Source organism: Protobothrops mucrosquamatus, unplaced genomic scaffold (assembly GCF_001527695.2).
Source record: "Protobothrops mucrosquamatus isolate PMUCROS unplaced genomic scaffold, P.Mucros_1.0 scaffold_233, whole genome shotgun sequence".
In the NCBI taxonomy this organism is placed as follows: domain Eukaryota; kingdom Metazoa; phylum Chordata; class Lepidosauria; order Squamata; family Viperidae; genus Protobothrops; species Protobothrops mucrosquamatus.
The window spans coordinates 30,255-53,497 of NW_015386309.1; the positions used below are offsets into that span (position 1 = coordinate 30,255).

General features: G+C 39.4%; 1 protein-coding gene across 1 annotated transcript in view; it reads right to left on the reverse strand.

Moving 5' to 3' along the window:
- ABCA4 (ATP binding cassette subfamily A member 4) overlaps nt 1-23,243 on the reverse strand; it is a gene marked incomplete at its 3' end in the record, with an annotated part of 88,479 nt that overhangs the window by 30,041 nt on the left and 35,195 nt on the right. The window contains exons 12-17 of the mRNA XM_029286917.1: nt 18,568-18,773; nt 17,065-17,241; nt 12,331-12,553; nt 8,414-8,635; nt 7,709-7,913; nt 4,199-4,282 (exon numbers count right to left, since the gene is read on the reverse strand). Coding sequence (XP_029142750.1) covers nt 4,199-4,282; nt 7,709-7,913; nt 8,414-8,635; nt 12,331-12,553; nt 17,065-17,241; nt 18,568-18,773 — 1,117 coding nt within the window. The remainder of the gene's footprint in view (nt 1-4,198; nt 4,283-7,708; nt 7,914-8,413; nt 8,636-12,330; nt 12,554-17,064; nt 17,242-18,567; nt 18,774-23,243) is intronic.

A 23,243-nucleotide genomic window follows, 5' to 3' on the forward strand; every position in this document is an offset into this window, starting at 1 on the left:
TATATATATATATATATATATATATATATATATATATATATATATATATATATATATATATATATATATATATATAATTTTAGTTTGCATAATCAGCCAGATGTTTAGACTGGATTATTATTTTTTCAGCAGTATTTAACCGTTAGACACAATTGCCTACATCCAGTAAATGCATAACAAAAATAATAATACAATAATTACTAATAATAGATCATTTTTTGAACATTTAAAGCAGCACTATGAATGCTGAGCTACCCACTAAATGGAAGAAATGGTAGAGTTTTACAACCTACAGACTTTTATTACTAAAATTTATTTTCAAACCAGCTATCATCATTTTCAAAAATGTGGTCCTTTTTTCTTCACGTGCTTATACTACTTATTTTTTTTTAAAAAAAAATATAAAAATAAGTAGTATGAGCATGTGAAGAAAAAAAGCACTCCCCCACCCCGCCAGATGTAGCCAAGACCAGGAAAACTTTATTACATGTTTCTCCCCACAATACAAAATGGCCTAGAGATATGTTCGTGCTCGTAGAATCTGTTTTTTTTAAGCAAATATGAACTACTGAGTAATAATCTTTTTGGTGCTTGATTTGACCCTTCCACCATGCTATTTAAAAAAAACCCTCTATTTTTCCATCACTGCCTGTAGCTATTCACACAACACAGAGAACAACAAAAGGACTAGCAACAAGGAAATACATTAAAGTTTATGTAATAGAAACTGAGTTGTGATTATTACACTTTTCTCTCTTCTTACTAGGAATGTGATCTTTGTCTTTTGCCTCTGTTGTCTCAGGTTTCCCCTGCTCCTTGCGCTCTTTTTTTCCTTTGTGTTTACATTTCTTTTCTTTACCACCCTCCTGCCTCAGGCTGTCAGTCTTGTTTTCTCCCACGACAGTCTCAGCAGCCATGCTTTTTCTCACTTCTTCATCTTCAGCCTTTATGTCAGTGATGCCTTCTTTCTCTGGATCTTTTTCCAGGTAAATTAAGAATCAAGTTATTTAAAGGTAACCAAAGCCAAGTACTAAGACAACAATAATAGTTATAAAAAAAAACCAACTGGTTTTTATATTAAATTAAGAAGACTTTAACATATTACACAATTTAAAGAAAGAAAATCAAATAAAACTAAAACATGCATGAAACATACTGAAACCTTGCACGCTTGAAGCCCTTATTTTATTTATTTAAACTCTACTGCTGAAAACTGATGGCATCCCTCAGCAGGCATCCCTTTGGGGGTAGGATACAGATAGTCCTCAACTTATCACAACTGAGCCCAAAAATTATGCTGCTAAGTGAGACATTTGTTGAGTTCTACCCCAATTTATGATCTTTCTTGCCACAGTTGTTAAGTGAATCATTGCAAATTGTTAAGTTAGTAACACAATTGTTAAGTGAGTCTGGTTTCCCCCTTGACTTTGCTTATCAGAAGGTCACAAAAGATGATCACATGATCCCGGGACACTGCAACCATCATAAATATGAGTCAGTTGCCAAGCGTCGGAATTTTGATTACATGACCATGGGGATGCTGCAATGGTCTTGTGAAAAATAGTCATAAGTCACTTTTTTTCAATGATGTTGTAACTTTGAACATCACTAAATGAACTGTTGTAAGTTGAGGACTACCTGCATAGTGCAAATCCTATAATTTAGCAGGGATTAGTGACAACCTTCTGACTTTCCTACCAATACAGAAAAGATTCTATCTTAGATACGTACCAAACTAACTTCTGTGGAATTAAGTAGACCACACTCAGATTAATATTCAGGAAGATATTCTTTAATGCTAGGAAATGGGAGTGGGAAATAAAGTGCGAATCAGCAGTAATTGGTATCTAAAGACCACACCATCCAACAATCTGGACACTACATTTTGTTCTACCTAAGTTTTCCACCACTTTTCAAGGGCAGGACACTTTAACTATGTTTTTACTCCATCTTGTAGTGCCAATCATAAAGAGAGTCAAAAAACCCAGCAACACTTCTAAGTAATTAGCTAACAAATAAAAGATATTACATTACTTCATCAATGTCTTAAAGACTTTTGCCTAAATCATTTTCAGTAATTTATAGTCTGGCAATATTTATTTAATAGGCACATAAAAAGCAAAGCTAGCTGTTTGGGATGCTGAAGCAACACCAAATCCTCCTGATGGAAGTATCATTTTAAAAGGTTACAAAAACTTTGCACGGTTGAGATCTGCAGAGAATATCCACTGCTTTTGTCATTCTTGCATGTCCAGTATATGTTCGGTAGGAAAACAATCAGGTGAGAATGCAATAAAATGAAAATTTCTTTGAAAAGGAAAAACAGTGCTGTCTCTTTCTATCTGATCCTAATGTGTATAAAGACTGGGAAAATACTAAGGAGAAAGGTTTCAATGTTTGCAGGGAGGATTAGCTCTCTGCTGGTCTAGAAGTATCTTTCATCTGCGAAGAATTGGATGCAAATAGCCCGGAGGGTCTGCCGAAGTACAGCATAAGAGTGATGAGCAGAATGGCCATATGAAGAACAAATATTGTCTCACCTGTTCTGTGATACAGCAGCTCCCAAAATGCTTGTGCATTTTTCCAGGCGCTGAAATAATGTCAGGTTTTTCTTAATTAAAATATACTCATTACGTTTAGCTGAGAGCAGGAACAGAGTTTTATGCATGGGATGTAAATGAGCTCAAGGCTATTCTTGGACATCTCAGTGGACTGAAAAAGTACTGTGATTATTTGATAGAGAGATAGTTGGATTGCATCTCTGTCAAGGAGTTTACAGCCAGACCATCCATCTACCTGAACAGCTGTCCTCCCATCTGTTCATGACAAGAATGGCAACTTTAACAGGACTAGAGTAACTGTGCTGCAAAAATATGCATGGTTATTAAACGGAAGCAAAGATAGATAGAAAACCCTAAACTGCTGCTACAGTTCAGATGCAGTAGTCCTTAATTTATCAGATTCTTAACTTCATAATTTTTCCTTTCTCTTCTTGTTTTTTCCTTCTATGTCAGGTCTTTTATTATCAACTAAAATAATTATTTGATCTTAATAATATTACTCACGTGGATTTTTTAAAGGAAACATTTTTATTGGGGCTTTTTAAAAAAATATAATATCCTATCCAAAGATCATTTCTGCACAGGATGAAAAATTGTCACATATCAGTCTGTTTGCATGTTTTATATTACCTTTTGCTGCTAAGAAATCCAGAAATGTCTTATTTACAAATTGTTTCTATGCAACTCCTTGGAGGAAATGCCTAACCTTTGAAGCTGCTTTCAGCACAGCCCTTTGTTGCAAGCCTACTCTTTGCCCCCACCGTGTTGTGTTTTAGGAAAGCCATTAAAACCTGGCTTTAAAAAAAGTCTTGGGAGAAGATGTAGTGTTAGGTTAGATTAGAATCTCCACCCTGAATTGCGTTTGGATGTTTTTGTTTCAGGTGGCCTCACTCTCTTCTATAAAAGTAATAGTAGAATTAGTAGAAGTTGTTGTAGGTAACTTATACAAAACTTGATTTCATGGTAGTTGTTGAAAGCATAGAGACAGTAGATCTTCTCATGTATGTTTTATGTTCTACTTGTGATTGCATATTTGTTATATTGTGTTTATGCTATAAGGGGCGCAGGTTCAAGCTGAAGTCAAGTGGCATCTAATTTGAAATAAATTTTAAAAACTGCCATGCAGTTGTTTTCAGTACTAGGTTTAATGCCAAGACATGAACTATAAATAGCCAGCCTGTCAGTCGAGCTAATGTAGCTCCTATGTTGAAAATGTGTGGAAATTTTGGCTCATCTCTGAGGTATGGGGGAAATGTCAGAAGATTCTTAAGATGCTGAAATTTCTGTTGCTGGCTAGCCTGGTACCAGTCGAGTTAAGATCAAAGTCATGTTCACTAATTCAGCATTTGTCACAACAGTCCATAATGGTGAACTATTTCCAAACAAATCAAAAGGAAAAGCATGATTTGCAAGCTCCTTGTTTATTTCAGCAGAATTTAGAAAGATTTGAGATAGAAGACTGACTCATTATCCAGCAGCCACTCAAGAGTTCAAAGCCACCTGCAAATATTCCCAGTACATGCCTGCATCTAATCTTTTTTATGACTTCCAGAAATGAAGGCAAGTGTGCATTCACTTCTTAATGAGTCAATGGCTCAAAATATTTCTGAACATCAGTTTTCCGCACAACTCACCACTGGCAGTTGTTGCTTCCTTAGCCTTCCCAAACCAATAAGATCGCTGCAAAGGGAAATTCCAAGACCGAGGAATTCCATAGTCTCCTGAAATAAAAACAGGTTGGTTGGTTGCAGAAGCTCCTTTCCATTTTGCTAGAGGGAGAACTCAGCAATGCAAATCATACAGTTAAATAATTATTTGGTGTGTCAGTAGCATCAAACAGTGCTCACATTACAAGTTCCAACAAAACATTCCCATTCCCAAAGTACTCCCAGAACCCAAGACCAATTGCAGTCCCTGAGGGGTGCTTCCTCCCCCCGTAAGAAGGAGGGAAGAATACAGGCGTTTAAATGTGGTTCAAGATTATATTTATTTCTGAAATGCATACTCTAATTAAAAATTAGAGCCATGACGTCTTTAATAAATAGGATCTAAATTCCAGAAACCCTAAGGCAAACTGTGGAATAAGGACTTCCCAGTTCACTTGATTAGTTTTTGCCTCCTGATGTCCTTTAGATCAGAGGTCCCCAACCTTTTGGGCACCAGGGACCACTTCCGTGGAGAGAGGTTTTTCCACGGACCGGAGGGGGCGTGGTTTTGTGTGCTGCCTGCATCTCATGGATGGAGCTTTGCTTCTTTGTGCGGACCAGTTGCTGGTATGCCGCAGCCTGATACCAGTCCATGGACCAGGGGTTGGGGACCCCTGCTTTAGACGTCACGAATTTGTAATTCTTCAGCCAGTACAGGGAGTCCTTAACTTATTACCACAATTGAGCCCCAAATTTCTGTTGCTGATTTCCGTTGTTAATTTTGTCCTGTTTTATGACCTTTCTTGCCCCCGTTGTTAATTTAGTAACATGACTCTTACATAATTCTGCCTTCTCCATTGACTTGCTTGTCAGAAGGTTGAAAAAGGTGATCACATGACCCCAGGACACTACTACCAGCATAATTCGGTTGCCAAATGCCTGAATTTTGATCGCCCGACCATGCGACAATGGTTGTAAGTGTGAAAAAAGATCATAGGTCCCTTTTTCGAGTGTCGTTGTAACTTCAAATGGTCACTAAACAAACTGTTGTAAGTTAATGACTACCTGTACTACTAATATCAGTAAGATACAGTTGGAAGAAGTCAGCTGCAGAGAGTGCTTCAGTTGGAACAGATTCCATGGGGTAGCCATAATAATTGTGGCAAAACATCATGGATATTTATGGGTAAATAAACTAATGCATTAATTTTAATACCTCCCAAGAATTTTTCTTCTTTAGGGAAGGAAGTTATTTGGAGTTTAGAGGACCTGTGGGGGATTAGGATAGAGAAACTTTTCCAACTTCGAATTTTAATTCAGGGGCTCATGAAACTTGAGTCACCTCTTCTTTCAGGATAGCACTTTAAGTTACTGAAGCTTATATCTGGTAATGGTGATCTTCTTCAATAGCTCTACAGAAGAACGTTCTCTTGCTGCTTTTACCACAAAGACAAACAAGAGTTTATTCAACTGTGACAGACTGCATGTTTTTTTAAAAAACACTTTTTTTTCCTTTTTTACCTGTGATTCAGAAACCACCCAATGCTGGTCTTGGAAAACTGCCTAAGCTGAAAGTGAATGCGAAGGTGTGAGCTTTCATTCTACAGATAAGATCTTTTGTAGGTCTTTGTTTTGGCTCTACAACTCGTATAATATGTGACCAGACTAGTTTCTTTAACTATGGGGAAATCCAAATTTCTGTTCTTCAAAGAGACATCTTTAAGCATTGATTTAAATAGAAAGACAAGATACAAGTTGAATAGGTAAATAAAGTATGTATAAGTACATTGGCTAGTATACGAGTGATCCCTGCAGCTACTCATATGCTCTTTTGCACAACATGAAAAGAATAATTATCAGGAGAGAGATCACACCTCAAAAGGACCTCATTACTTCCCATAGAGGCTTCAAACTGTCTAGCCACCACTCTTTTTTGATCAGTCCCTGTTCCTTTGGTTCATTAATACATTTGTATTAATGTTTCAAGGAATCTCCTACATTGTACTATAATCCTCTTTTTGAGAGGTGATAGTTTGCCAACTGAACGTTGTTTAATTGCCAATGCCTCGATGGTTTTAAAAAAGTCTACTGTGAGGTTTACATAGATTCTTTAAATTGAAAGCGCAGGTCAAACCCACCAAATGTAGGAGATACTTCTCTTTTTGTCAGTAACTACTGTAAAAGAGAAACAAGATTCATTTCACACAAATGAATCTATTTTGAAAGGTTCTTCATCTTCTGGAAGACAAGATAATCAAACTTTTGTCTAATTGGGCAATGAATAAATGGCTGCCTTGCATTTCTAGGCCTGTGTGTTTTGTCAAGTGGCTCAAGGACCGTTGTATTACAACTTTCCTCCATGTACTGGATTGTCCATGCTGCCTAAGATTAGTGGAAATTATAATCCAATACATACTGTACAGAGGACATGAGATTTAGATAAGGCTTTACCATAACATCAGAGAACAAGATATTTTGCAATAAAATGCTATAAAAAACTTGATGAATTGCTTGTTGCTAACACAAACTTTAAGCCCTAGCATTTGCCAATATGAGTTTAAACATTTCAATTAGTATCATATCTGTAAGTGTATAACGCAGATCTTTTATCCCAAAATACAGTATAAGCATAATGGATTAGATTCAAAGATGTCGGTCCCACTAGGGAAGGGAGGGGGGAGAGGAGGACAGGATCCTACTTCCTGTTACGGTCTTCAATGCTATATCTTATATCACGGGTGTCAAATTTGATTGCATCATCTGATGTATCGTGACATATCGCGATGTTTTTTGCCTTTGCATAGTCGGGGTGGGCGTGGCCTGGACGTGACGCATCTGGCCCACAGGACACCAGTTTGACACCCCTAAAGGAGCTATATTGTTCTCAAGGGTCCTCACTCTCTGAAGCAGCTTTTCACAAGAGGGGGAAAAATGTGCATTTAAAATGAAAGGCAGGCAAACCTTTTCCCATGAACAGAAGTTAGGATTTAAGGCTCTGACTAAACCTGAAATGTCAGAATAATTTCACTTTTGAAAATGTGAACTATCATATTTCTATGATTCTATATATTCTAGAACCCTTCTAGAGAACCCTACTGAAAATAGCCAAACCATGTTAGAGAAACATTCCTGACAGAATCTGAGAGAAAAGGGTGACTAGAGGAAAGAAGGAAAATAAGGAGAAGCCTATTGAATAAGCTGATATCTGTCACATAACTTTGCATTTACCTTTCTTGTATTTGAACAGACAAATTCTGAGACATGAGATATTTAGTCTTGTTGGTTCACCATTGTATTAGAGCGGCAGAGATAGAAAAAAATGCATATAATCAGGGCTTTTTTTCCTCATAGAACGCCCAGAACGGAGTTCCGGCACCTTTTTTGGATGAAACCTTGTAGGGTAGGCAAGGCGGGTTGTAGGACATGTGTGAGTTCCGGCACCTTTTTTTTTTTTTTAATAAAAAAAGCACTGCATATAATAGACCACATTGATGGCCATACCTGGGAAGACATTATCCAAGTACCAAGCAAGCCATCCATAGACAAAGCCATCAAAAACCATTATCTCCATAGACAACAAGAAACTGTATTTATCTCCTTCCAGTGGGCTACTTTGGATATTATTCCACTGTAATCCAAGTCCTTGTTCTTCATAGCGTGATAAATATTCTGTACCGAATCCAAAAGCCACAGGTGAAAGGAAGCTCTGGAAGAAAGAGACAAATTATCTGAGTTTATTACTAACCAGTCATCTTGACTACAGGAAGGTTATGACCATTTGTTCAGTGACCCGTTCAAAGTTACAGCAGAACTGAACAAATAGTACTGACAAAAGTCCTTAAGAGTTTCAATCATCAAAGCATCTTCATGGCCACATGGTTACAATCCAGGCACTGGGCACCTAGCTCACAATTAGGCCATCACAGCAAGCCATGACCACAAGTGTGATTTCTGAAATTTCCTGTCAGCTTTCCACAAGCAAATCAATGGGAAAGCCCCAGGATGCAGTTGGAAGTCATAATCATGTAAGATCCTCAGGTAGGTTACCACAGCAACCACGGCTGCCAAAGTTGCTGTCATTAGGCAATGCAGTCACGTGACGTTGCGCTTTACAATCGCATCGCTTAGCAATGAAAATTCCAGGTTTGTTACCCATAAACCAAATCCATTGGGAGCAAGCCTTAGCGAAAGAAAAGAAATCCTTACCACCATGATCTTAATCTTAAGAGGCAGCCAATCCTGCCAAATGAAGCAGAGGATGTGGGGCAGGTAGAGAGTAAAATAGATGACTCCACTGCAGGCAGCTGCCAGATTAGCCTTGGAGAAAAAGGTGCTGAGCAAAAAGCATTGCATGATGCTGGCGGTTGCGAAAGTTAACAGGAACAGAAAGAGAACTTGGGGGTTGCAGTACCGAAGCACTTTGCCATACTGTATAGAAAAGAAAAGAAAAATATTCTACTGCTTGACTTAGGACCCATATGAGATCAACGGTCTTCTGTTTATGATATTGGTACATTCATATTTGCCTATTAACTCTAAAGATCGAGCGTCCTTCAGGAACTCAAGATGGTTTACTCCAATTTCTCCATAACTCTGTAAGGCATGTTGGGTGAAAGATTGTGACTAATCCTAAAATCGCCATGGTTCAGAGTGGATGAACCATGTTCTAATCCAGTATCTCAAAGCCTGCTTCATCATACATGCAGCCAAATGGATTTCCTGTTTACAGAAAGTTGCATTCACACCATATGCTAACTCAAAATTTGATTAATTACAGTGTGGAATAAACTGATTAAACCATCATTGGCTGGATTTCCACAGCTTGCTAAGACACAAAACATAAAATGCCTTGGAGAGCCTTAGAAACCCAGCCAAAACTAAATTGAAAGAAGGACTATTATGAACAGTCTTCAGCAATTACCCTATACTGATTATTTGTAATAGCAGAACATACAACCTAATATATGGGAAACAGGCTAGCAATGACTGTCTGGAACAATCTAGCAGTGAATATGAGTTGTGGTTTGGGTAAAGGACAGTAAGGGCCTGTATGTGATGTTGGCCTAGAGTTTTAAGAATCCTGCTTGTGTTATGGATCTTGCTTGTCTACCATCCACACTGCTACAGGAAGGATCCATTCATGAGTTCCTTAGGCTCTTGTTTCAACTTACACTGCGGTGATAAGGATTTCCAAATTGTTATATCTGTGGATTGCATCCTAGGAATTTTAGGCCTATTTTAGAGTGAACTACTCTCTTTGGAATGCAAGCTGCAGAAAGATCTCAAGGGGGTAGCATTTTGAGAATAAAATCATGCTCTGGCCTGGATGCCACAGGGGCTACGTCAGAAGGGATTATTCTGGTAGCATTGTGCAATTTCTGAATTCATTTTGACTTCTGGTCTCTGAGGAAATAGGTTGAATGATGTGTGGGATGAATTTGCCATGTGTGCTGCAATCATGCCGCACCTGGCTGCTTCAGTAAACTAAGTTTGTGTGTGAGAGTGCAGTTAAATTTGGAAGACACTCAATGCCTCTTTGATGCCCTCTGCCTTGAAAGAGCATATTACCCTGGCAATGGTTATGCAAATTTTCATCACCTTTCAGATCAAGTTACTGAAGCCTGCGGTAGATGGAGCTACCTTTGAAGACCACCCAAATGGAGTAGAACACAGTAGTGATCTATGCCACTTAATATCTGTGGGTGCTACATTGGCTTTCATGTGGCTTGTGACTATAAAAGTGCTGTTTTTAACCTATAAAACCCTTTCTCACCTGGTGTTCCAGGCATCTTCAAGATAATTTTCTTTAGAAAAAAAAAAGACCTGTCTGGTTCACTCATTCTGAGGCTAGGGGAGGGCTACAACATCATGCCTTATTTGTGCCTGTATTGTGTAACAGCTTACCTCTGAGAATATGAAAGGCACCCTTCCTAATGGTTTTCTGGATGGTGGTTAAGAATGAGTTATTCACAGCTTTTATGTTTTGAGGACTGCTTATTGAATGCCAGGTTTGGGCGTGCTTATGTTTTATGCTTCACAGGTTTTATATTTTATGTTGAGATTTTTCCAAGTTAATAGAAATCCTTGAAGGAATTGATGGTATAGGACTACTATAAATAAATACATATTTATAAGATCTAGACCTTTTTATCACTGTAATTTGATCTGGGCACAAATGTTCTGTTTGTATATTAAATGTTTTTTGTTTTATCATTTTCTGCAACTACTGGATTTTATTGATTCACTCATAAACAACCAAGAGCGTGCTGGGTTTAGGCTAAGCTGATATTTCAAACTCGGCCACTGTGACGGCTTAGCATGATGCATGAAGCTACCAGCCCTTAGTTTTGCCACTACTTCCTCTTACCCACACATATCTGCAGTGCAACTTTACTTCTTGTCTTAAAGAGCTGTGGTGGCGCAATGGTTAGAATGCAGTAATGCAGGCTAACTCACTGCTCACTGCCAGGAGTTTGATCCTGACTGGCTCAAGGTTAACTCAGCCTTCCATCCTTCCAAGGTCAGTAAAGACCCAGATTGTTGGGAGGCAATATGCTGACTCTGTAAACTGCTTAGAGAGGGCTGTAAAGCACTATGGAGCGGTATATAAGTCTAAATGCTATTGCTGTTGCCAATCCCTGTAATATAGTGGTGTTTTAATTACAAATTCAGATGGGGATTGTCTGCCTGGATGTAAATGGTTTAAAATACAAGCAATATTGAAAGATCAGAATATACATTGAAAGCCAGCATACTATATGATAGACCAGATGGAATGGGAACACTGTTATTCCACCTTAAATTCAAGTACTAACACAAAGAAATTAAACAGCAAAGATATTCTTACTGAATGCTGGCCCTCTTCCACAACACTGTTTAAATATATTTATCCTTTAGAAGTATTAAAGAATCAGGCTTTCAGGGTTCTCTTTATCGTTATCAAACTGGGCGGATCTCAAAGCAACCTTTGGGTACTTACCATAAATGATACGAGGAAGCAGAAAAAACAATGTGAGAATTTAGGATAACTATCACCAATCTGATATCCCCCAGAGGTGTTGGGTTACAGTCCACAACTCCCATTAACCCCCTAAATCAGGGGTAGGCAATCTCGGCTCTTTTAGCTAACTCAGGAATTCTGGGAGTTGAAGTCCATGAGTCATAAAAGAACCGAGGTTGCCTACTCCTGCCCTAAATAAACGAACAAACGACTATATCTTGAGGCATAATTATGAGTGTGTCACAGATGGGGCAGTTTAAACATAAACCCAGAGTCTCCCTACTGAAGGACCATTTAAATAATAAGCCTTTGTGTCCCTCTCAGTTCCCCAAGTGATAATGTATTTAAATAAAGCAACTAATGGGTTGGGAGAAATGAGTTTGAAAGGCAAACGACAGGCTTGCCATCAGACTTTCCAAAGGCAGATGGAAGGAAGCCTCCCTTCCACCTGGCGATGCTTAGAACATGACCTGTCAATCACAAAGGCAAATGCGCCCCTGAATGATGATGAGGATGAGGATGACTTAAGGGGGCTTCTAAAAAGCATGCCTACTGCTACGTGTCAAGAAGAGGCCAGACTGCTAGCAGGCTCTCCTTCTTTTTTACGTATGGGTCTTATTGTTTCTTACTACACACTACTACTACTACTACTACTACTACTNCCCCCTCGTCCTTCTCTTCATTAAACTAGACATACCCAATTCCAGCAACAGTTCTTTATATGTTTTAGCCTCCAGTCCCCTAATCATCTTTGTTGCTCTTCTCTGTACTCTTTCTAGAGTCTCAGCATCTTTTTTACATTGAGGTGACCAAAACTGGATGCAGTATTCCAAGTGTGGCCTTACCAAGGCATTGTAAAGTGGTATTAACATTTCACGTGATCTTGATTCTATCCCTCTGTTAATGCAGCCCAGCACTGTGTTGGCTTTTTTGGCAGCTGCAGCACACTGCTGGCTCATATTTAAGTGATTGTCCACTAGGACTCCGAGATCCCTCTCACAGTTACTCCCATTGAGCCAGGTACCCCCTATACTATACCTGTACATGCGAAGGTAAAAGAGCATTGTAAACTCTGGACCTCAACTTTACAACAGCAAAAGCCGCGCCCCTCCTGCTCCTTTACCGTAATGAGAGCCGTCAGGAGAAATGTGCTCACGGTCATCATGAGGAAGCTGTCCAAAAACCACGTGAACCAAATCACCCCGTTGGTGACTCCTCTGTTCTTCAAGGCCTCCTTCAACCTCATTTCTTTCTCCAACACGATGTTTTTCACAGTCATGGAAGCAGAGTATATCCAAGCCAGCACCATTAAGATGGGAAAGGCACGCGTTAAAGTAATCATGAAGCTGCCAGACAAGAAAAAAAAAGGGTGGGGGGAACGTTGCTTTGAAAGGTAAAAGTTAAATATCTTAAGAGTTAAGTTACTCGTATTAGTATCTTTCTCTCCTGGAAGGATCAGATTGGTAGTTTGAGAACAGCTGGGAAGTGGATCAAAAGAAAACTCAGGAAAGTCCTGGGTAAATAAGGCACCCCAGAAGTCTTTGGAGAATTGCTATTTCCTGACAGGAACATCTAAGAAAGAGCACTCCAATGTTATCAAAGCCTTCCTCAGGTAGTTTTTGTCCAGATATGTTGGACTACAATTTCCAGAATTCCAAGTCAGTGTGGGAAAATGACAGTAGGGCTTCCTAAACAGTGGACGGTGTGTTTGGATGCATGTACCGCATCCATTCCTAGTCGTTTTTCTTTTATAAAGAATTTCTGCGTCTTAGCAGAGACAATTTTAGGAGCAGGGGGGAATTTGAAGAGCTCAGGCAAACATTTGGGGGAGCCAATTTTAAACCCTCTTAAAGAAGCTGACATGGGAGAAAGCCATCAGAACTGGTGAAAGGCTACCAGAACAGTGTTTCTCAAACTTGGAAAGATGTGTGAGAGTCTTCAGCTACACGTCTTAAAAGTTGCCAAGTTTGCCAAACGCTGCACCAGAACATCCTAGGCTGCATGCTAGGCTGAAAAAGAAAAAGAAAAAAATCCTGAAAAAGAGAAAAGAAACAATAGCAAGCCACTTGCATTGTTGAAAAGAAACATCATGGACATTACCTCAGTAGTCCCAAAAAATTGAGCTCAGTTTGAGGGAGGTATCATTTTTGAGCAAGGCTAAAAGAGCCACCAATGCAGTTGGGGAAAAAAAAGGTCTTCTGCAAAAAGAAAACAATTTGTCACTGTTGTGGAACTCCCTAAGGAACATGTTTTCCATTACATTAATGGAAAACATTAATGTTCTGATTCTGCGAGCTGACCAGGCTTTACTGTCAGAGTCCTATGCCTTTCTCAAAGGACACAATCACTAGGCCTCCGTGCCGATATAATCAATTCACCATATGGAGGGGGGGGGCAGCAATGGAAGAGAGACAAAAATAAATCACCTCATGTGTTTATTGGATTATCTCTATTTTGGCTATCCTGGGAGGAAGCTGTGGGGCAGCATTGTATTCAGAGTGAAAGATAAGATCATAGCAGGGATAGCATTAAGCAGAGACAAAGGGAACACCTTCGCTGTTAAGTCAGATGACTAAGAAATGGGGTATTCTGGAAAATAAACCAAAGTCATGTAATTCCTAGGAATTCGTTTTGCAAGAAAACGGTGCCCTGGTGAGATTTGTTCTGGAACTGTTTCTACAGCTGTATCTGGATTCCACTGAGTAAATCCCAGTGAGCTTAGTGGGGCTTCTTTCCAGATAGATGCCTGGGAAGGGGGCTAGGGTTGTTGCTTCAGAGATGCCTTAAACCAGGGGTAGGCAACCTTGGCTCTTTTATGACTCGTGGACGTCAACTCCCAGAATTCCTGAGCCAGCCATGCTGAGGGGAAAGGGAGAGGTTTCCAAGCTGAGACATTCTGGCTCAGGAATTCTGGGAGTTGAAGTCCACGAGTCATAAAAGAGTCAAGGTTGCCTACCCTTGCTTTAAACCATGTGAAACTAGGTTTCACAAAGAGAGGAAAGGACTTGTCAAACCATGAAACTGCCAATAGATGTGTCTCATAAATCATAACAAAACAGGCTTTCACATCGTGGGCTTAATCAGTGTATAAAACCCTGTTCCAAAATAGTTGGGAAATAGGTCTTGCCCGATCCCGCAGCTTTTGTCTAACATGTATCCTTCTATTCTGGCTGGAATTTTGGGAACTATAATCCCAATCCGGAAAGGAAGAGGAACGAGAACCAGAAGATTTCTGTTCCCCAGGATAGTAAGTCACCTCTTAAGAATAACATCTGGAACCTCCCCCCCTTTTTCCTCATCTTTATATTAAAACTGTTTTATATCGGGTCTAACTATGGAACGAGGGGAATTCTTCAGCACAGCAAAAAGTCAAGTTGTGTTATTATAACTAGAGCTCCAATTATACTACTACCATATACTTTTAAATAGATGAGGGTCTTAACATGAGAATTTACAACAGAAACTCTGTGAAGTAGGTTAGTCCTAGGTCATCCAGTAAGTTTCCATGGCTAGGGATGGATTCCTGAATTTCCCAGTCCTAATGCAATGCCTTAAGCACTCTCCCCCCCCCCCCCCCGGTGGAGCTTTTGCTGTATATTTCTCCTTTTCACGTAAGAATTTTGGCATTATTAGCATGGAGCAAAACCAATTAAAACAACTTTGAGATCTCTTCTTGGTATGTAGAAGAAGTGACCTGAGGATGATGATTGATGACAAATCAAAGGAATGTGATGCCTTGGGAGAGAACCAGATCTCTGCCTGGGTTTTACCCCTTGAACCTGATAAAATTCCATTCTCAGGACTGCTTATTGCTTGGAAATTTGAAGAAGCCATAGAATGCAACACTGCAAATTTTGTAAGACCCCAATTCACATTATTTATTTCTTCGTGTTTCTTGATACTTTAGAGCAGCATTCCTCGGGATAATATTCAATATAATGCAAGAAAAAATAAATAAATACAGGCAAAACAAAGCCATCCTGTATTTTCACAAGACTGAATCTCTGAGGTCAGATTTAAATTCCCATGTCCTTGGTTTCATTCTTAACACCTTAGTTTTGTTGTCCCAGATGTGGTAAAACTATACAGCCTCTCAGCTATTAACCAAACTCAGTGGCAATTCCATCATTTCTACACATTCTGAGAGCAGGAGGTTGGGTAAGGCTGCTTTATTTCCTGTGTTCAAATATGCTGGCCAAAAATTGAAAAACATCAAGATGCTGCCTCACTGGTTTGCAAAGGGGATTTGTAAAGCTCCGTGGCCTGTACTGCATTGCACTACATTGGGATGTAGAGAAAAGCCTTTGGCAAATGAACCATTTCAGCATATCCCAAATGTTAGCCAGAAACAGAGTAAAGGACTAGTTGAGCACAACTTTTGAAAAAGTTAATGAAAGGTGTGCCGGAAGAGATCAGTATTTTAACAATGGCCTCCGGTTACCTTTTAATTAGAGAGTCAGTTTGGTGTAGTGGTGAAGGTGTTGGCTAGAAACCAGGATTGTGAAGTCTAGGCCTCCCTTAGAACATGAAACCATCTGGGTGACTTTGGGTCATTCACTCTCTCCAGCCCAACCCATCTCACAGGGATGTTGTTGCTGTGAGGAAAAGAGCAGGCAACGGTGTTAGGTAAGTCTGCCACCTTGCATTGAGGAGGGATAAAAATCTTTATGGTTCAATGCACAGTCAACCAGATGTTCAGACTGGATTTGGCATTTTTATTCACCTATGGAGTCCTTATCAAGGATAGGGCGATGTTGTTGCTTGATGTTATTAAAGGCATCATTACAGGATGTCAGCTATTCCAAGTAAACCTTCCTTTTGCAATTGGTGGTGATGAGTGTTATTTCTATTATCATTTCTCTGAAGATAAATAAAGGGTCTTTATATTAAAAAAAAACATGAACTTGCTCGCATCCAGAGAATTGGTCCTGAAAAATTATCCACTTTTTATTGGAAGAGGGAATGATCAACTATCATCGTGGCATAAGTATGTATTGCATGAAAAACAACTTCTTTGTTTGTTTGTTCTAGCCTGACCTGAACCTTGCATCATTCAACATCACTGAATGATCCTTCATTCTAATGTTGTGGCAGAGAGTGACAAGCCTTTCAGCACACCTGTATTCTTTTTTCACTTTTGAAAATGAACTGAATGCTTTCCCTGATTACAAGAGTTCAGAAAAACAACTATACCTTTGCAACTTTTCCTCCATTCTCCTGTTGCCAATGAATTAATATTTATTTTTTGCAGTAAAGGTAGTATTAAACCAAAAGCCTTCTTATTGTTTTCTATTTTAAGTAGGTAGAGAGTTTGTTATGATAGTTATTTGTTCTAAATTCCTTATTTCAGATTTAACTAGGGCAGTGGTTCTCAACCTTTTTAATGCCGCGACCTCAACCGGTCGTAAGTCGAGGACTAAACCGGTTGTAAGTCGAGGACTAAACCGGTCGTAAGTTGACGTTCCCTGCCCGGGAGTGCCACGCATGCGTGGTTCCGCCCCCTGCGCTGGCCAAGGTGTAGCTGGCAAGCGGCAGAGACGGAGCAGGCTGACCACCAGCTGGCCCAGCCCAAGGGAGGTAAGGCACCTGCCGGAAAAGGGAAAAAAAATGGCGGACAAAAAAAAATGGACAAAAAAATGGCGGACAGCCTTGCTTGGTGACCCCCGTGAAATGGTCGATCGACCCCAAATGGGGTCCCGACCCACAGGTTGAGAACCACTGAACTAGAGTAACACAATTCTGATTCCTTACTTCATGTTCTAGAATCTCTAGCATCATCAAAAGCAAAAACAATGTCATTGTAAGACTCAGGGTGCCAACTGGCTAGCCACACAGTTTGGACACAGATCACACTCACACATCATCTACAAAGCAGGGATAGGGCATTTGTTGTAGGTATATCCCTGAAGGCACATCAGCACGGGTCTGAGTTTTGATGATCCCTTGCTCGATCATATCTTGCAGATAAGCAAACCCTCCCCAGATGTAGCGCAGATCATCCACTGGGTCAGCTCTTGGGCCAGGATCCCAGTACCTGTAGAGACAAAACACAGATTTAGCCTTTAAACTAGTGGGGATTATGACAGGGGTAAAAGTGTGAGTTATCAGACTCTGAGGGACAAACTATATATGTTAATGATTTGGTTGCCCCTCAGTTGCAGTATCTTTTCTTCCTTTCACAAAGGCCAAGAGTGGTCCAATCCTAGTTTTGATATTGTGGGAGAACCAAGAAATTTTAACTACTGGTATTTGCTTGGGCCGCAATCCCAATCTGGACTCTTAGACTCTTTCTACATTGCATTTGCAGAACAAGAGACAGGCAAGAAAAAGCTTTCTGAGCATCTAACTGATATCCCAAGTTTCCTGTTAGAACAGAGACTGAGCCAAGAGAGAATTGGCTTAAAGATCAGCTCCAAATGAGGTCCTTACATTGGTTGCCTGTGATAGAAAAAACATGTCTTTAAGGAAAAACTGTCAGATTAATGGAATTGTAATCCACTTCTTCTAGGTTGGATGTTTTTTCAATTTTCCAGTTTTGTCGACCATCTAAGGATTTCCCAATGGCCTCCCATCAGAATCTTAACCAGATCTCACCCTGCTTAGCTTTTGACAAAAATAGCCAAGCGCTATCATCTTTGACTCAGTTCAAGTAGACCTTATGGACTGAAAAGTTTAGAAGCAATGGTTTAGGTGCAGTTTTCTTTTATCACTTAATAATTGCAGAATCAGTCAGTGATCTGACAACTGAAGGGACTACCATGAATCAAGTCTCACGGGTGAAATCATCAGATCAGCTTTTATTGGAGGAATCTTGTGGCAACTTAAAGACTATAAATATACCCTGTGCTAAACTTTCCCAGAGCAATTTGCATGTCTAATTATATGCTCAAGAACTTTAAAGCTCAATTGTTTAAAAGTCAGATGGAAGCACTGAGAGTTCAGGTGAGTTTATTCCCAAGTAACCCCCATGCTTAGGGTTGAATCTGTGTTAGTTCTAATAAAAAGGCATTATGCTTTGTCATGGTATGTGTGCTTTCTCTCTCTTGGAGTAATTGTATATCCCCTCATGATAATATTTTACATTTACCAGCAGACCACTGTTTGAGATATTTTAAAGGTTACACTTTGGCCTGTTATGGATATATAACAGTCATCCATACATTTACCAGCCTTCTTTTCTGTAAATATGATAAATTGCAATTCTCATTAGACCCCTTTGATGACTGGGGACATCCAACAGATATGCAGGATGCCATGTTGGGAAAGCTACTCTTGGCAATTATGATTTATTTTGTCTCTCCAGTCACTGGTATCTCACTAGGCTCTGCTTGCATACCTAAAGATTAAAAACCATCCTTACCTATCTTTGATTTTGTTCGTTTTCTCCACAGCATCAATATCCATGCGTATCTTGTATTTCACATGAGGTGGCAGTTGACTGGCCCTTGCATCCACATCAAGAAAGACAACAGCAGCCCAGAATTTGTTTTCCTCCAGAAGAGAGCGAGCATGAAGAATCAAGTCAGTTTCATTAGCTAGGCCTTCAAACTTATCAAGGGTCAAGCACTGTGATAACAGAGGCATAAGAGATACTTGAATGAGATAATGGAAGCGTTGTACATGTATGTAAATCAGAATTTATATATGATTTGGACACCAATACAGGAAATTCTCTGTATACAACCACAACTGAGGCCAAACATTTCTGTTGCTAAGCAAGGCAGGTGTTAAGTGAGTTTGCCCCATTTTACAACTTTTCTTGCCACAGTTGTTAAGTGAATCACTGCAGTTGTTAAGTTAGTAAAACTATTGTTAAGGGAATTCTGACTTCTCCATTGATTTTGCTTGTCAGAAGGTTGCAAAAGGGGATCACATGACCCCGGGACACTTCAGCTGTCATAAATATGAGTCAGTTGCCAAGTGACTGAATTTTGACTACGTGCCCATGGGGATGCTGCAATGGTCATGTGAAAAACAACAATAAGCCCCTTTTTCAGTGCTGTTGTAACTTTGAATGACCACTAAATGAACTGTTGTAATTCAATGACAATCTGTAGTGTCGCTTAGTACAGAGATGGGCAGCATACACATTTAATGAATAAATAACAACTAACGGATAAACATGTTCCTGCCAAAGTCTGCAGAATTATGGTCACAACTAATCAGTGTATATGAATAAAGCCAGAGTGGTGGGTTTTGCAAAATAAGAGGAGTTTGCAAATTAAGCTGAGGTTTGCATTCGGATCAGTATTATATATTGAAAATAATTTGAAATTTGCATAGTCTGAGTGAATTAATCTTTCTATCCAGACTGACTATCCTTTTCCCTTAACTGTGAGACTTCAGAGCCATTAGTGAGGGAGTCAGATAATAACTAATCTATCCATTCAATTAACAGAATCTATTCTGCTGATTAGTGGGATGATCGGTAGGTTAATTGCCATAGTTCCCTTCTACAATGCTGTTTAAACATAGTATTTATACAGAAAAACTGTTGATCCCCTCCAGGAGTTCCCATTCCATGTTCCTTCATAGCACCAAGGGAAAATAAATCACTTTGAAACAGTTGTTATAGCAATGGATTTCTGCATGGGACAGGAATTAGAGTAGATTCCCTTCAAATCTCTCTTTGGACAATAAAAAGGTAAAATTAAAAAAAAAACTGGGGAGGCTTTCTAGTTGCTGAGGGGCATAAGAAAGTTAAATATTAATTCCAGCTGAATTTGACTGTTGATGACAACATGGACATTTTTTTTAACCACAATGCAGAAGTGACTTGCTACTGCCACCGCTTTCTTGTTCCTTTTGGTACAGCTTTCAAATCAATGTAGAATGTTTCTGTGTAATAAGAGTATGATGAAAAGATTTTTTTTTCAAGAAAAGTATTAATTCAGTGGAAAAAATATTTGGCTGGAAAACAAGTAAGTATGCTAAACCATTTAATACCTGTAATGCTTTAAATCAGGGGTCCCCAGCCTGTGGGCCGTGGCCCACTACCTGGCCGCGGCCTATTGGCCACCGGGCCATGTGAGTAGCTGATTGGTGCTCACATGTGCGCATGCGCACACAGCCCCACTCACGTGAGCATCACAGCAAGCATTGTGGGTATTCGTGGCCCTACTAAGGTGATTTTCGTCACCAACGCCGAAAGATTGGGGAACTCTGCTTTAAATCTACTGATGCACAGAATTTTATTGATTCCACTTTGATAACTTCCTGAATTAATATATAAATTGGAACAGAATCATCTCCAGAAGAGACTGTGCAGTTGCCTGAATTTTGCAATGCAGGTGTATTCAATGCAGTATAGTTGATAAGGTTCTGTATTAAATGTGAGTTTATTTGCTTCTTTAAATTAGACAAATGGTGCGGAAACTTGCCAGATCAGACTTACTTAACACAGGCAGAGCTGAGGTAGATCAGATTTATTTTCTCAGACTTTTCCTAATCTCATTCTCAGGTTAAACTGCATTATAAAATTGTAGTTGAAAGAGGAGAGACCAAAAGCTGTCATAAGCATATTCCACATCTAAGGTTTATAATAACTACCATCCTTTAGTGCAAGGACTGAATGGAGCGATTGTCTCTGGAAGATCAGTCATTAAAGAAGTGTCTCGACAGCCAGATAACAACCCCCAAAGAAAAACAAAGCTGAAACCATCTCAATAAATGAGGGTGGTGGGTAGGTGGAAAACTAATGTGAACCTATCACCTGGAAAACAAGCCTGGGAGAGCAAAACAAAATTAGCTCAAAGGAGGAGAAAGTGACTGGTCATAAACAGCAGGGAGAACACTGCATACATAGCTATGGGTAAATAATTGTGAGAAACTGGGCAGACTGGGAAACCCATTTTCCTCTTTGTTCACAGACCAACAAAACAAAGTTTAAAATATAGAAAACTCAAACCTAAAATAATTAAGAATAAGAAGAGGTAACAACCAACTTCTGTAAGGAATGGAAGAGAACAGACACAAGGAAGCAAGAGATAGGTGGCCTACAAAGAAGTCCAAATTATCTAAAGAGACCACATCTTAAGTTGCACACCATAAATGGGAATTGGCAAATCCCTCTTAGAGTTTCCAAAATTCTTCATTTACCTTAGACTAGCATTAAAGTTACCTGACTGAAATTGGTGTATATGTAATCCTCAATTTATGACCACAACTGAGCTCAAAATTTCGGTTGCAAAATAAGACGTTTGCGAAGTGAATTTTGTCCCATTTTATGACCTTTCTTGTCCCATTTGTTAAGTGTATCACTGCAGTTGATAAGTTAGTGACATGGTTGTTAAGTCAATATAGCTTCCCCATTGACTTTGCTTGTCAGAAGGTTGCAAAAGGTGATCAAAGGACCACACAACGCTGCAAACTTTCATAAAGATGAGTCAGTTGCCAGGAGTCTGAATTTTGATCCCATAACTATGGGGAAGCCGCAACGGTCGTAAGTGCAAAAAATGGTCATAAGTCCCTTTTTTCAGTGCCGTTGTAACTTTGAACAGTCACTAGATCAGGGGTAGTCAACCTTGGCTCTTTTATGACTCGTGGACTTCAACTCCCTGAATTCCTGAGCCAGCCATGCTGGCTCAGGAATTCTGGGAGTTGAAGTCCACGAGTCATAAAAGAGCCAAGGTTGACTACCCCTGCACTAGATGAACTGTCGAGAATTACCCGTGTAATTCTTTTTTTCCTTCATCTTGCCTAACTGTGGGCTTGACAATGATTTTGCTCAACTCTGAAATCTCCCCACTCATGGGGAATAAAAAAATCAGGCGTTAATGGGTGAAAATGAAGATTGAGATTACATAATTAATTTAAATATGAATATACGGAAATCAGAGAATCCGGACTGAACTGCACTGAATAAGTAAAGGCCTAAAGAAAACCAATGAAGATATACTATGATGCACTTTTTCTAATTACTTTAGGCCCAGCTTTTCCAATTGTGTTCTAGAGAAGCTTAGTGTTCTGCAAGAGACCAAGGGGGAGAAAGTTCTGTTGAATGCAACTAGGAGGGTATCCACGGTCCTTTTTCTAGAGTCCTGTTTCTTGACACTAGCCATTTTAAGAAATGTGGACTTCAAATCTCAGAGTGCCCCAACCACCATGGAATTCTGGGAATTGAAGTCCACCCATCTTTAAATGGCCACGGTTGAGAAACACTGTTCTAGAATGTAAGCAAAAAGGGCGGAGCTTGTTTTCCAGTGGGGAAAAAAAAAAATCTATAGCTGCTTTTTTCCAGATCAGGTTCTGGGGATTTATTTATTTATTTTTAACAAAATGTTCCATGACTTGAAAAAGTTTGAAAGCTCCTGCTCTAACAATTAACAATTCTTGCATCTCTGTAAAGAAGATGCACTTGGGGCTACTCAAGATTCAACTCATAAAGATTGCAGGGACAAATACTCTTCGCCCAGACTTATTGATAGTACCAACCTCTAGCTGCTCAATGGACATAGGGGTAGCCCTTGACTTACAACCATTCATTTAGTGACTGTTCAAAGATACAGTGTCACTGAAAAAAGTGACCTATGACTGTAAAGGCATTTTGGATTAAGATATGGTGGAATATTCAAAATATTTTTAAGAAAAAGATAAAGTTTATGCCGCAGATATTTCTGCTGGGTATTACGGAAGATTTGGATAAAAAAGAAATGGATTTGATGTTGAATTTGATAACTGCTGCAAGACTACTAGTAGCTCAATGTTGGAAAACGGAACATTTGCCCACTATAGAAGAATGGTCACTTAAAGTCTCAAATTTAGCAGAAATGGCCAAGATTTCCACTTATGTGAAGGATTATTCACAAGAAAGATATATTTTGGTTTGGAGAAGATGGATATTTATTTATTTATTTATTTATTAATTGCATTTATATCCCGCCCTTCTCCTTTCGGACTCAGGGCGGCTGACAGATGATAAAAAGCTAACATAAATACATATTACACCTAGTTAAAATTTAATTAAAACGAAATATTTGAGAGTGTCCAATTAAAAGTAATTAAAACCCCTATAAAATCCCCTAGGCCAGTCCCGCT